We start from the raw sequence: 12647 nt of genomic DNA on the forward strand, positions 1-12647 counted from the left end.
CAGAATGGCTTTCCAAAGCATTTGGAAGAAGCCGTAGATCTTTTATCATTTAAAAGAAGCCTGGACAAGGCGTTGGACAATGCCCATTCTGTTTGAAATCCAGGGATATTCTCTGCATGATGTACCACAACTCTCTCATCTCTGCTTCTTCCGATCCCTAGTTTCTCTGGGTCACATCCCCCCTTGTGATAGACCAAAGAAAATGTGCGTTACTCCGCTGGCTCCACTGATCAAAGCCTCAGCTGGCAGATTGAGTGGGTTCTTTTATCAGAGAGGAATGAATAGCCAGAGCATAACAGCAAAGCGGCCAACTCCTTGCAAATGGCTGCATCGTATCTCTTCAGCGTGCATAACCAGAGGGGCTTAGCATCTCCTTCCAAACATTTTTGGTGCTTCCCTTGCAAGGCTGCAAGATGGGAGAGATAATTCTGGCTTTGAGCCTTCACCAGCTTAGCATGTCATAAACCTCGTGCTAACCCCCTGCAGCTCTGTAGTGACATTTAAAATCTAATACACTGTGGTGCAGCACTTTCCCCCCACCCTCCAAGCAACCACAAGGCTGTAACTAAATTGTTTGTTGAACAAATTTGGTGTTATTGGCCACAGGGGATCCTGGTTGACCCCTGGCATATTGTGGAGCTGCTGCACCTGAATCCAATTTCTTGTGTTTTTTTTTTTTCTTTTTCACTCCCTTACCTTTTGTCTTGTTGAACTGTCAGGTAATTGCTGGAGCCAAAACAACCGTATTTGCAACGTGGAATGTTGGTGAACAGTGCATATCTTGTTAGCTACATCATAGAATCACAGAATCACTAAGGTTGGAAAAGAGCTCTAAGATCATGTAGTCCAACCATCAACCCATCCCCACCATGGCTGCCATGTCCCTCAGTGACACATCTCCGTGGTTCTTGAAAATCTCATATTATCTGTGCTTCTCTCCACCCCATGAGCACTGTGCCTCCAGGAAGACTTCTGTTCTTTGCAGGATCAGATTCCCACATCCCTTATGGAGCAGCATTTTGGAGGCATTCTGCATTTTGCAGGCATTCTGCATTTTGCTGGGCTTTTTGCATGGCCTCTCCCAGGAACGTTTTTCCCCTTTTGAGGAAGTGCTCATCATTCATGGGGTTGTGCTTTGTCCCAGGCTTGGGCCATCTCCATGTCTATCCATCAGCCACTTGTTACATTTTGCCAATGTTTTAGCCAATTTTCACTCAATCTGATGTGGAGAAGAGAGTTGAAGTCTCAAAGACAGTGAAAAGAGTCATAGCTTGGGCCAGTTATTTCAAAAGAACTGACTTTCTGCATTGTAATCGATATGGCAGTAAGAGAAACACCTATCTGTGGGTAATGGCAGGGGATACAGAGAAACTTGGAAACGTATTCATAGTGTATTGCACATCTTGGATCCTTGATGGGAAATTAAAGCTTTTAGTCTCACACTGGAAGGCGGTATTTAAAAACAACAGATGATAGGATCTTGCTGTGGTATTTCGAATCCTCAAGAGGTGCAAGGAAAATGCAAGAGGCTATTCAGAGAGCTCTGTAATGTGCCGTTCTCCTGAGCTCTGTGCAGCAGCAAAGAAATGATGAAGGTCATTCTCTTCTCCCCAACGGGTTGTTACTAGATAAAGTGAAATGTCACCTAAGGACATCTGATTAAAAGAGGCTGTGAGGAGAAACAAACCCAGCCTATTTGTCACTCAGATCTAAGAACAAATATTGAAATACAGTAACTATGAATTCCACTCTTTCTTCCTTAATGCTGATTTTACAGACACCTTCCTTTATAGTAGCTAAAAGCAGTGGCATTTATTTAGAGAATATTATATGCCACTGCAGACTTGGATGGAAATTTTCTGTTTCCTTTCCCTGCCAGTTCATTGAAATGAGTTCTAAGATGAAACAGAAATGGTAATTTCAAAGTCAGGGATACACTGCCTCTTTGAACTGCGTGTAATCTGTTTGCCTCCACCCCCTTTATATTAACAGCAGAGCATACCAGCTAGCTATGCCATGGCTTGCCTGAATTGAGTACTTTTTTTCTTCTATTGAATGAGTTTGCTTTTCTTTTCAAAAAGTTGCTGTTCCCAAATACATTACTTTATCAAAGAAATGCACTTAAAAAGTCATTTCAAAGTCATCCTGTGCTCATTTTCAAGATAACAGAGATGTGTTTTATTATTAGAGTAGTTAGTGATGATGTTCAGCATTACAATGTTGTGTGTGTTCCCCTGTTTCCTCTGTTCCCCTGCTTCCCTAAGGGAGAGACTACATCATGATGTAAAAAGGCATATACTAGAAGGCCAGTAACCAGTATCTAATGGAAAGCCATTTGGACATGATTTTGCTCTAAGTTAAGACACCAAAATTTAGGTCTCTGCTTGTGAACTTGGTGTCCAGACTTCCATTATAACCAACAGAGATTGGCATTGTCAGTTGTTGATGCCATCTGAGGTGTCACAGAGCCTCCTGGCCTTCCTTATGACTACTAGAATGGTGCACTGCTTTAAAGCAATAAGTGATGGGCCAGCGGGGCTCCCTGCAGTGTGTAAAATGACATGAGATACCACCATTTGGGTGACTCTGCAGTGGAGCCCAAAGGACTGTTCCAGTGATCAGCTGCTTTGGGCTAGAATTGAAATCAAGACTAAGGCCTGTGGATGTTGATGTCACCATGTGTGCTAGTTCTGTACATCCTCTGAAGCCATAGGGCAGGTGGAAATAAGTGATCTTTAAGATCCCTTTCAACCCAAGCCATTCTGTGATTCTATGCCCAGTTTCTTTGACAGCAAAAGTGATCAAGACAGCCATACAAATTTGCCACCTGCAGTGCCTCTGAGTGGGCACACTGCTGGATTTCTGTGGCTGTGGTCAGTCCTTTCATCTCTTAGCCACCAGTAGTGTCTGTAACAGTCCTGCCATTGCACATGTAGCAGGAAAATTGCTTTTCCTGTACAGAGGAGGTGTGTCCTGGATGGATGCAGAGAGGACCAACAAAACAGTTGGCCTTACGTCCTGTCTAAGTGTCCTTAGGCAGAAAGTGACAGTGCATTGCTGTTAGCTCACGTGTAATCCATTAAACCTCCACGTCCTGCCAGGAGAGGGGTGAGTGCTGCTTATTTTCTTTCTAAACGATATCCAGATGAACAGTGGAGCTGTGGAAATTGTGTGATTTCATATAATACCATGAAGCCATCTTGTTATTAGACAAAGGAAAGGCCCTGTATTCTATTAATGTGTCAATAAGTTGAGGGAAAAAAAAATGAAAAAGACTTCAGAATCTGGCTTTCCTTCTGCAGTGGACCATTACTGAACTAAATTCAAATCTGTAGAATATTTGAACACAAAATTGAAAAGTGAAAAATTAGATCTCAGACCAGAGAGTCCCACGCAGTGGGCTGTGGAGGTTGATGAAGGTAGTTCATGTCACAGCTGCTGGCTGTGGTACCTTCTGTATCACAGCATGTGTCAACCAGGCTACAATCCTTCTTGAATTAATGGCAAACCCTAGGACATCATCTGTTACACTTTGCTGTACAGTTCTTTTCATCATTAGAATCCCAAACATTTTAGAGTAACATCTTTGAGTGTGTCTCTGCTGCCAAGGAGAAGCAGTCTAGGATCAGTCCCTGGCCCTGAGGCTAGGTGGCAGTGACCTAGAGAGTTAGGAGACATGTCTTGGAGAGAGCAGCTGGAGGGGTCTGAAGTCATACCAGCATGACATAAACCAGGATAAAAAGTAACCAGGGTGAATGATATGAGACCCAGTGCAAGACCTCGCTGCCCAAGCATCTGTCATTCATGAATATATCATTAAGAACTATAACATTCTTGTCAAAACCATGGCTGGCACTGCCCAGTTTTTCCAAACTCCTCCCCCAGGGTAATATTGAGTAGATGCTGCAATTTATTCTAGGGATCCTTTATCACTTTCAGTAAACGTAGGGATGTGTATAGAGAGGTGGTGGCACGTAAATTACCCCAAGATGTAGAAATACAGGGCAGAAGACCTTATTAACATTCTTGAATGAAGGATCCTGCACTAAATGGTGATTCAAAGTGACTAATGAGAAAGGCTTTTTCCCATTGTTTGTAAAAGTTACTGAGCAAGTTGGAGGAGCAATACAGCACGCTTGGGCAGTGGGCAAGGATCATCTAGAGTCAAACCTTACGAAAAGCACGTGAGAAGAATACATCCCCATTTAAACCTCTCTGAAAATGAAATACCTAACCAAGGGTGTGCAATATGTGCTTATTTATAAGTGTGCTTCATGGAGCCTAGAAAGCTCATTGTCCCATGTCCATCATTGGTGACATCTACATTAATTATGTCTATCTTTTGCATAATTAGAGCTCTTGTTCATCTGGTGGGGGAGCTCGGCTTGGCTCCCCATCCATCTGTTAATTATGTCACTCTCTAGGCTGTGCATGAGATCCCCCACAGATAGCACAGACAGAACCAGAAAAGAGCTCCTATTGCTTCTCTAGCTATTGTGCTAGCAATGGAAAGGGGGAGTGGAGGGGATTTCTCCATCTTTCCTGGCACTGTGAATAGAAGTCCCACTTAGGTTTTAGATGTTTTAACTTGAATAAACCCAAAATACATCCTTTAACTTGTATATCTATGTTCCCTTATAATTTTCTCCTTCATAGAGCAAACTCACAACCACCAGGAGAGTTATGCTAAATCCTTAATTTTATTTCCCCTGTGCTTTGAAACCTTTCCCTAGAAATGGCCACCATGGAAGTGAGGGTTTATTTCCCTTCCCCCACTGTTTTATAAATAATAGCAAAGATGTTCATGCTGCAATGCCTGTATTGTCTGAATTGTCTTCTAACAGCCAGGTAAGAATGTGAGCCTTTAGCTTGTGGACTGTTTAAGGCAATACCCTTCATGGATGTTAAATTTCCTCAAAATAATTGGAGTGCAGCAAACTTTTCTTTGTAGCCTATTTTTAATCCTGGATGTCATTACATTATTGAGTTGAGCCATTGGCAGTACCAGGAGAGTTTTGTTGTAGCATCCTCTTGCTTTTGTGAAATTTGAGCAAATAATTGTTCATGAGCAGGGGTCTGTAAGAAGACTGCACTGCCATGAATTGATGAGAGCATTTCCAGAGACATTTTGCAGTAATGATGAGCTGCTGACTTGCTCTGTGCTTGCTCCATTATACGCTAACAGCAAAAGTGACTTTGTATTATACCTGACTACAAATGATCCAGTCTGTCGTATCCTGCAGTGTTTCTTCTGCATAAGCCACATCTCAAACAAAGGTATGGAACATTGTACAGGCTTTGTGGGAAATAGTTGGATTTAGGGTCCTCCTTGAGTTTTGAACAACCTGCTTCGGCCAAGCTAGAATGGGATATAGAGGGGTGTGGCAACTTTGAGTGTCATACCTGCAATGCAGGGCATTGAAATGTGGCACAAGGAAAAATTAAGATAGAAGGAACTGTTACAAATATTTTGATATTTTGGCACAGAAACCTCAAAGCATTCTATAAAGCATAATGGCCCCTAGATTCTCTAGGAACGATTTCTTATTTACAGATGGAGGACACTGAAGCACAAAATAATAGCTCAGCTGTTGGAGTCCAAACTAGACCCTCACAGCATTAAGGCAAAAACTCATTTTTCCCTTTACCTCCTTCAGTCTGTAAGTGTAAATACAATTCTATTTATCGAAATATTGAGTATCGGGGGAATAACATGACAACAGCTCTTTTCCACTGCAAAGAATTAAAGATCTAAAAAAAGACGAGGTGGAAAAAAAATCAAACGTGGAACTCTTCATTAAATATTGTCAGAGACATTCAAGGTCAGGCTGGATGGGGCTCTGAGCAACTGATGGAGCTGTGGTGGTCCCTGCTCATTGCAGTGGAGTTGGATTAGGTGGCCTTGAAGGGTCCTTTCCAACTCAAATGATTCTATGATTCTACAATTTTGCTGGTCTCCATCATGTTAAGCAGTGCCTTCAGGTCACTGGGCATCTCCTTCTAATTCATCTTTCTCTTCTTTCCGTTCTCAGTCAATTTTAGGGGTCCAGTGTGAAGTGCAGAAGCAGCTGAAGGCCTTTGTCACCCTTGAGCGCTTCGAACGAATCTACAGCTCCAGCATTGCCGGGTGCCAGCAGATCAAGAAGAACAAGAACTTCGCCTCTGGAGGCTCTATCTTTGGCAAAGGTGTCAAGTTTGCCATGAAGGACGGGCGTGTGGCCACTGACATCATCAGTGTGGCCAATGAGGATGGGCGGAGGATCGCCGCCATCTTGAACAATGCCCATTACCTAGAGAACTTGCACTTCACGATCGACGGGGTGGACACGCATTACTTCATCAAGCAGGGCCCGTCAGAGGGCGACTTGTCCATCTTAGGCCTCAGTGGCGGGCGGAGGACCCTGGAGAATGGTGTCAACGTCACGGTGTCCCAGATCAACACAGTGCTGGGTGGAAGGACTAGACGTTACACGGACATCCAGCTGCAGTATGGCGCGCTGTGTCTGAACACTCGCTATGGGACCACTTTGGACGAGGAGAAGGCCCGTGTCCTGGAGCTGGCCCGGCAGCGCGCCGTGGCCCAAGCTTGGGCCCGGGAACAACAGAGATTGAGGGATGGGGAGGAGGGGATTCGCTCGTGGACAGAAGGGGAGAAGCAACAAGTGCTAAACACGGGCCGGGTACAGGGCTACGACGGCTATTTTGTGATCTCAGTGGAGCAGTACCCAGAACTCTCAGACAGCGCCAACAACATCCACTTCATGAGACAGAGTGAAATGGGCAGAAGGTGACAGAGAGGGTCGATACGGTGACTTCTTGCCAAAGACAGCTACTCTTTTGTGGCCACTTACCTGACTGTGTTGTACTCAATCCTTTTTCTAAACTGAACAAGGTGGGGGGGGAGGAAAATTAGAAAGAGAAGGAATAATACAGTTGCACTGTAACTCATGCAACATAACTTTTTTTCCCCTTTAATTTGGCCTTCACACATTTTTTGCAATGAACAGAAGGAATATTTTGCCGTAGTGTGATCACAGTGAAATTTACTGTCTCTTGTCCTTTTTTTTTCCCCTTTGTGAGGAATTTGAAGTGGGGAGTCGTCAACGTACGTCCTTAGGTGTGAAGTGAGAAATGGGTGTCTGTGCTAACTTGTGTCATCCTAACCCTTTCTGATCTGGGGCAGGGACAGATAGCCTTCCACCCAAAACATAGGGAGCCCACGGCGTGCCGGAGAGCTCTTTCTGAGAAGAAAGGAAAAAGAAGATGACACTGATTCCTGAACTCTGAAAGCGACTGTCTGAATCATGTGCCTCAAAAGAGACGTTACAAGTAGTTTTCACGTTTCACTTGGGACTTAAAAGTGTTTTTTGGGGGCTCCTGCTGAGCAGAAGTAGATTATAGAGGCGAAGGAGCTGATTATATTAACTTGCAAGATGATTCTCTTCCTTCCTGAACTGGAATAAAAAAGAAAAAAAATCAGTCTTTTTTTATTATGAGAGTAGATACTTTTTGTTTGTTTTCGTGTGTGTGTGCAAATCCTGGTTTTAGTTAAAACCTAGCAAAAGCCAAGAAAGGGACTCCTGCTCTATTGAGAAAAGCTAAAAAAAATCCTCTCTCATAAGTAGAGCTGTTCTATAGGTGGATTTAATGCACCCATGTTGTACATTTGCTGATGGCATTATTTCATTAAATGTATAGTGTTTCAGTACATGAGGCTACGTGTTTAACAGTCCACTGTGCTGTATCTGATAAAACCAGTTAATTTTTAGGAAGCTGATTTGAATTTAAAAGTAGTAATAGTATCCCAGTGACATACCACTGAAAATTAGAGCAAGCCAAACCCTGCTTTTCCTGATTCTGGAGCTTGTATTTATTGGCTGGGAAATGCAGTTTTGAGTAGCATGCTGGCAAGTCATTTATGACTATGGCAGATAAATGTCTCCAGGGGACTTTGGCAGCAGGGATTTTAAAACGTTTAATAAGTAGCAACAGCTTGTGCATGGTGGGACAAGAAGGGGAATGCTGGAGTCAACCTTCTCACTATTTCTTACACGAGACTGAGTTTAATGGAGAGCCCAGTTGACTGTTAGCAGTGAAGAGGGGGAAATTTGGAAATGCCCACTACGGAGGGGACCAAGTGCTTTAATAAGAAACTGCTGACAGAGTTACTCGGCATGCTAATGTAATTTGTATTCACATAACCTCTGTGCTCTGGTATTTGCAAGAGTCCTTGAAATTCAAGGGAACAAGGAGATGAGTCGAGCATCCTCTTCCCTGCCTGCAGCAGCCCCATGGTAGCCAGGGGCCATTCCTGCAGGCAAAGATATTGCCTATCTCTCACTGGGGCTATGGCTGGAGGTGGCCAACCCTGGTCCTGAATAGGCATCTCCATCACTCTGACACGTATGTATTCTGATTCTGAGAGCTCTCATTGTGCCTCTCTGAGAACATCTCAATCCTGATCTTTTTTTTTCCTCATTCACTTCGTTGTTTTTTTTTCCTGGCTTTGCAGAGACATATGAACCCAGGCCAAGGCTGTTCCTTTGCTTGGCACCCTACAACTCCTGTCCTCAGAGCCACCACTGCTGGCATCCTCAACCCAGTCTGATGCTTCTTTGCAGGCTCCGTTCCCCAAGATAATGCATGTTGGGCATGCACTGCTTGAGCAGCAAGATGTGGGCAACCCCAGTGCAGTCCCAGTTTCCCTGCAGATGCTGGCTGACAACTCCAGCTGCCTTGCCTCTCTGTTCCTGGGCACTAGCCAGGAGGAAGGTGACAGGATGGAAATTCCCCCAGCAGACTATTCCTCCTCCAATTCACCATCATTTGTATTTTGGCAGCTGCAGAGCCCAGGGCTGAGCCTCCCTGGGGCCGACTGGTACAGCCCTGAATCTGGCGGTCTCTCCTGTCTGCAGCAAGGGTGACATTGCTGATGCCATAACCAACGTCCTAATCACCACCATCCCTTGCCGCATGCAACTTTTATGCTTTAGCAGGAGTGAATCACAGGCAGCTGTGTTAGAAAGGGCATCCAGCCCTGTTAGAGCCAGGTGAGAGCAGCAGCACCACTCAGGGCTTTGGCAGTCACTGATGAAAAAGCCATGGCATCACCGCTTGTGTTGCTGGGATAGAGCCCTTGACAAGCCTCGGTTGATGTGAGGATGCTCTGGTGGGGATTGGAGCAACATCAGCCAAACAGCAGCTGCCACTCAGAAGAGGCAGCGTTGCCTTCTCAGGGCTGACCAGTTCCCCTCCATGGGAAACACTAGCATTCCCACATCTCCTCGATTTTGTGGTGGCTTTTGAGTGGCTAAAAGAGCACACGTGGAGCAAAAAAGAGATATATGGGAAGATGAATGGAAAGGCATAAATGTCCCATATACATCCTACCCAATGCTCCTGTCCAAGTGGCTCCGAAGAGAAGCGGTGCTTCTACTTCCATCCCCATCCATGTATTACAGTGCTACCAGGAACAGAGCAAGAACAAACCGCACCATCAAGGGAAGAGGTCTGAGTGTGAAAATTTCCTACTGGAACAGCCTGAGATGGCACCTCTACAGCCTTACAGACTCTTCAGGTTATTACAGGAGGTAATGTCTTTGAGGAGCTCAACCATTTTTTGAGTCTCATGGTCCCACCCACCATGGTGCAGGCAGCACAGGCTGCTCTTCTCTGCATGCCCAAGCTCTGCAGACCTGCAGCCTGTATGGAACTATTGACAACATGTCAATAAAAGGGGGAAAAAAAGTACATATATATATTTGTATGTATATATAAGTGATGTTCTCTGTTTTATCAAGGTTTTTAACTGGAAAAAGAAAAAAAAAACGATTGTCTCTTCAGTGATGGGTACAAACCTACCTGAAGATGTCAACTGGTCAGGGTTCTAGGTGTCCCTGCTAGAGCAGGGGCTGGGCAGAGAACTCAGAGGTCTTTGCCAGCCTTTTGGTGATTGTGATTCTGTTTCTGAAACTTTGTCCACTGTGAAACCTTCAACATTTCCACTGTACTTATGCGGTAAAACAAGAAGCAAATATTTTCAGTCTCAAAGCCCTAAATTTCCCCCTTTTGTTAATGAAAAGTGCTTTTTCTACAGGACTTCACTGTTTTTCCTTGGAACTTAAAGGAGGAAGCTATAACATAACCAGTGCTGAGCCAAACCCTGAGCCAAAGTAAGGGACTGTAAAGTAATGCTGTTACTAAGCATTTCCATTCAACTCCTGGCCATGTAGCCCTTGTGCAACCCCATTTGCTCCCCTGCAGGCCCACATCATGGCTGCCCAACCCTCCTTGTTTTGTTTATGGGCTGTGGATGCTTCACTTCTGGAAGGCTTTGGATACCAATCCCACTGAGCTAAGCCCGATATCCCATGGCTCTTGGTGCACTTCTGAAAGCCAGTCAAGTGCATGACCATTGCTACAGAGAATCACAGAACGTGGTTTCGGCCTTGTATGCATTCATGGCTTGACTTGGAGATTCCAAAAAGAGGAACCACTTCAAAATGCAAAGGATTGGCTTGAATTACTTCAAACTCCTGGGAATGTCTTCATATTGAAGAGCTGTGTGAAGGGCTGGGACCAAAGCTGGAAGATCAATTCCAACATCCTGTACTGGTCAGTCCCGATACGAGCGGTAGGTGAAGGATGATGGCTCCAACCCTCCATAGCCACTGCTGGTACCAAAATGAGCTTCACTTGGAGATGTACTAGTGATGGGATCGACTGGATTTGGACACAAGTTGGTGCCATGATGGCTCTACACCTGTGATACATCCTGCATGCTGAACCTGGACAGAGCGAATCTAATTTGACATTGCAAGAAATGACACAGAATTTGTTTCCTCTGAGATCTTTTTTTTTTATTTTATTTTTATTTTTGTCCTTTGCAATTGAAGATTAAAGCTTGGAAAAATCATTAATCAGCAATGACCAGAGGGAATCATGCAGCTCATCATATCTGTGTCATCACAGCTATTGATAGAGCTCCACGAAAATGGGACAACAAATCTAAATGATACCAGGCAGGAGCTAAGGAGATGAAGGTCATTTCAAGCCCGGTGCTTGATTTGGGTTTAAAGCCACAGATTGAGAGCCATCCCCACGATCTGTCTGGCTGCAGGTTGGAAGCAGTGAGGGAGATTTCTGTCATATATCTTGTAGTTGCTCTATAGAGCTTAGGGAACTGGGTGAGATTCTACTCTGTCTATTATACAGAGAGTGTAACCAGAGTAAATCAACATAGTTAAAAAAAAAAAAATCTAATAAAGTACTTTTTCAGCTGTGACTTGTAAGTGTCACCGTGATAGATGGCAGTGCAATCCATTATGCAAAGACAAGGCTCTTAACATGAAATTTTAGAATTCAATTTTACGATTTACAGAGAGGGCCCCCCTCGTATTTACAGCACAGCAGCCTGTTTGAATCTGTTCTCGGTGTAATTGAAACCAGGGACACGGGTCTTGGCTGCTCACTCTGCCACTTTTTAAACAGGGAGGAGAAATAAGTACCTATAATGTTAATAATAGAGCTAAAAAGATCGCTTTGCTGTTAAACCTTTTTTCCTGTATCTCCCCTTGCTGATGGCGAAGGGCTGCATGTCTGTGCTGCTGGAGCTGGGAATGGGAATGTACTGGGGTTGGGTTTGGTGGGATGAATCCAGCACCCTCTGTCCTACAGCATCCACATCCTTATGTGGACACCTTTGAGCATCTCTTTTTTAAAATGACTCTTTTTGTCACCATCACTAAATATGTGGTTATTTGAACTCCCCTGTTATACTGAAAGATTCCAAGTTTTGTCAACAATAAAACAGATTTTTTTTTTAATCTCTATAGTTCATTAAAATTACTTGTGACTGCAGAGTGAATTTGCAACAACTTCTGTGGGACAGGAGCCCTGTGTTGCTCCCAGCATCATGCAGCATGCACAATGCTGTGCCCCCAAAACCATCCCACAAAAGGGAATCCTTCTGTGTCTCTATGCTGCTTTCCTCTAAGTAGTGCAAAAACTTGGTGTTCTTGGCAAAGTACTGTAAGGCTCGACTCTTAACTCCCACTCCAGTGGCCCATGCCTTCTGCTCAGGGGAGCACTGAAAACCACGAGTGAAAATTAACTAACACACACACATATATATATATATATACACACACACACATATATGTGTGTTATTTTTTTTACCTTTTTAAAACTGCTCAAGCAAACAACAGAACTTTCCAAAAACTATTACAACTCCTGGACAATCAAAGAAACACACTTTCTTATTAAAAAAGGTTAATTTTGTGCGAGGACTTCTAATGCAGCTGCATCTGAGAGGAGGACTTGGTGTCAATGCTGCATCTACAAGCCCAGCGCTGGAGACTCTTGTCATTACCCTGTGTAATAATTTTCCTGAAGTCTGGAACTAATTTCTTGAGAATTTTTTTTTTTCTCGACACTCTGCATTTCTAATGCTGTATTCTTGACTGTGTAAATACAACCAGGCTGTAAATAAGTGCAGATGTAGATACCTTCTAGAAAAAAAAAAAGAGAAAAAGAAAAAAGGGAAAAAAAAAGAAACCACCAACAAAAAATGAACAGACAAAAGTGACCGTGTGTAGCCTTCGGTGACAAATAAAAGACTATTTTGTGTTTAAATAGCTTTTTTTTTC

The 12647-nt window shown here is 43.8% G+C and overlaps 1 protein-coding gene across 1 annotated transcript in view; it reads left to right on the forward strand.

Annotated features, from left to right (window-relative positions):
* Positions 1-12551, forward strand: part of LOC100540939 (teneurin-4) — an 81191-nt gene extending 68640 nt beyond the window's left edge. Inside the window, 1 exon segment of the mRNA XM_019612330.2 lies at positions 6033-12551. Coding sequence (XP_019467875.1) covers positions 6033-6791 — 759 coding nt within the window. The 3' untranslated portion in view covers positions 6792-12551.
* The last annotated feature ends 96 nt before the right edge of the window (positions 12552-12647 follow it).

This window comes from Meleagris gallopavo, chromosome 1 (assembly GCF_000146605.3).
Source record: "Meleagris gallopavo isolate NT-WF06-2002-E0010 breed Aviagen turkey brand Nicholas breeding stock chromosome 1, Turkey_5.1, whole genome shotgun sequence".
NCBI classification, from domain to species: domain Eukaryota; kingdom Metazoa; phylum Chordata; class Aves; order Galliformes; family Phasianidae; genus Meleagris; species Meleagris gallopavo.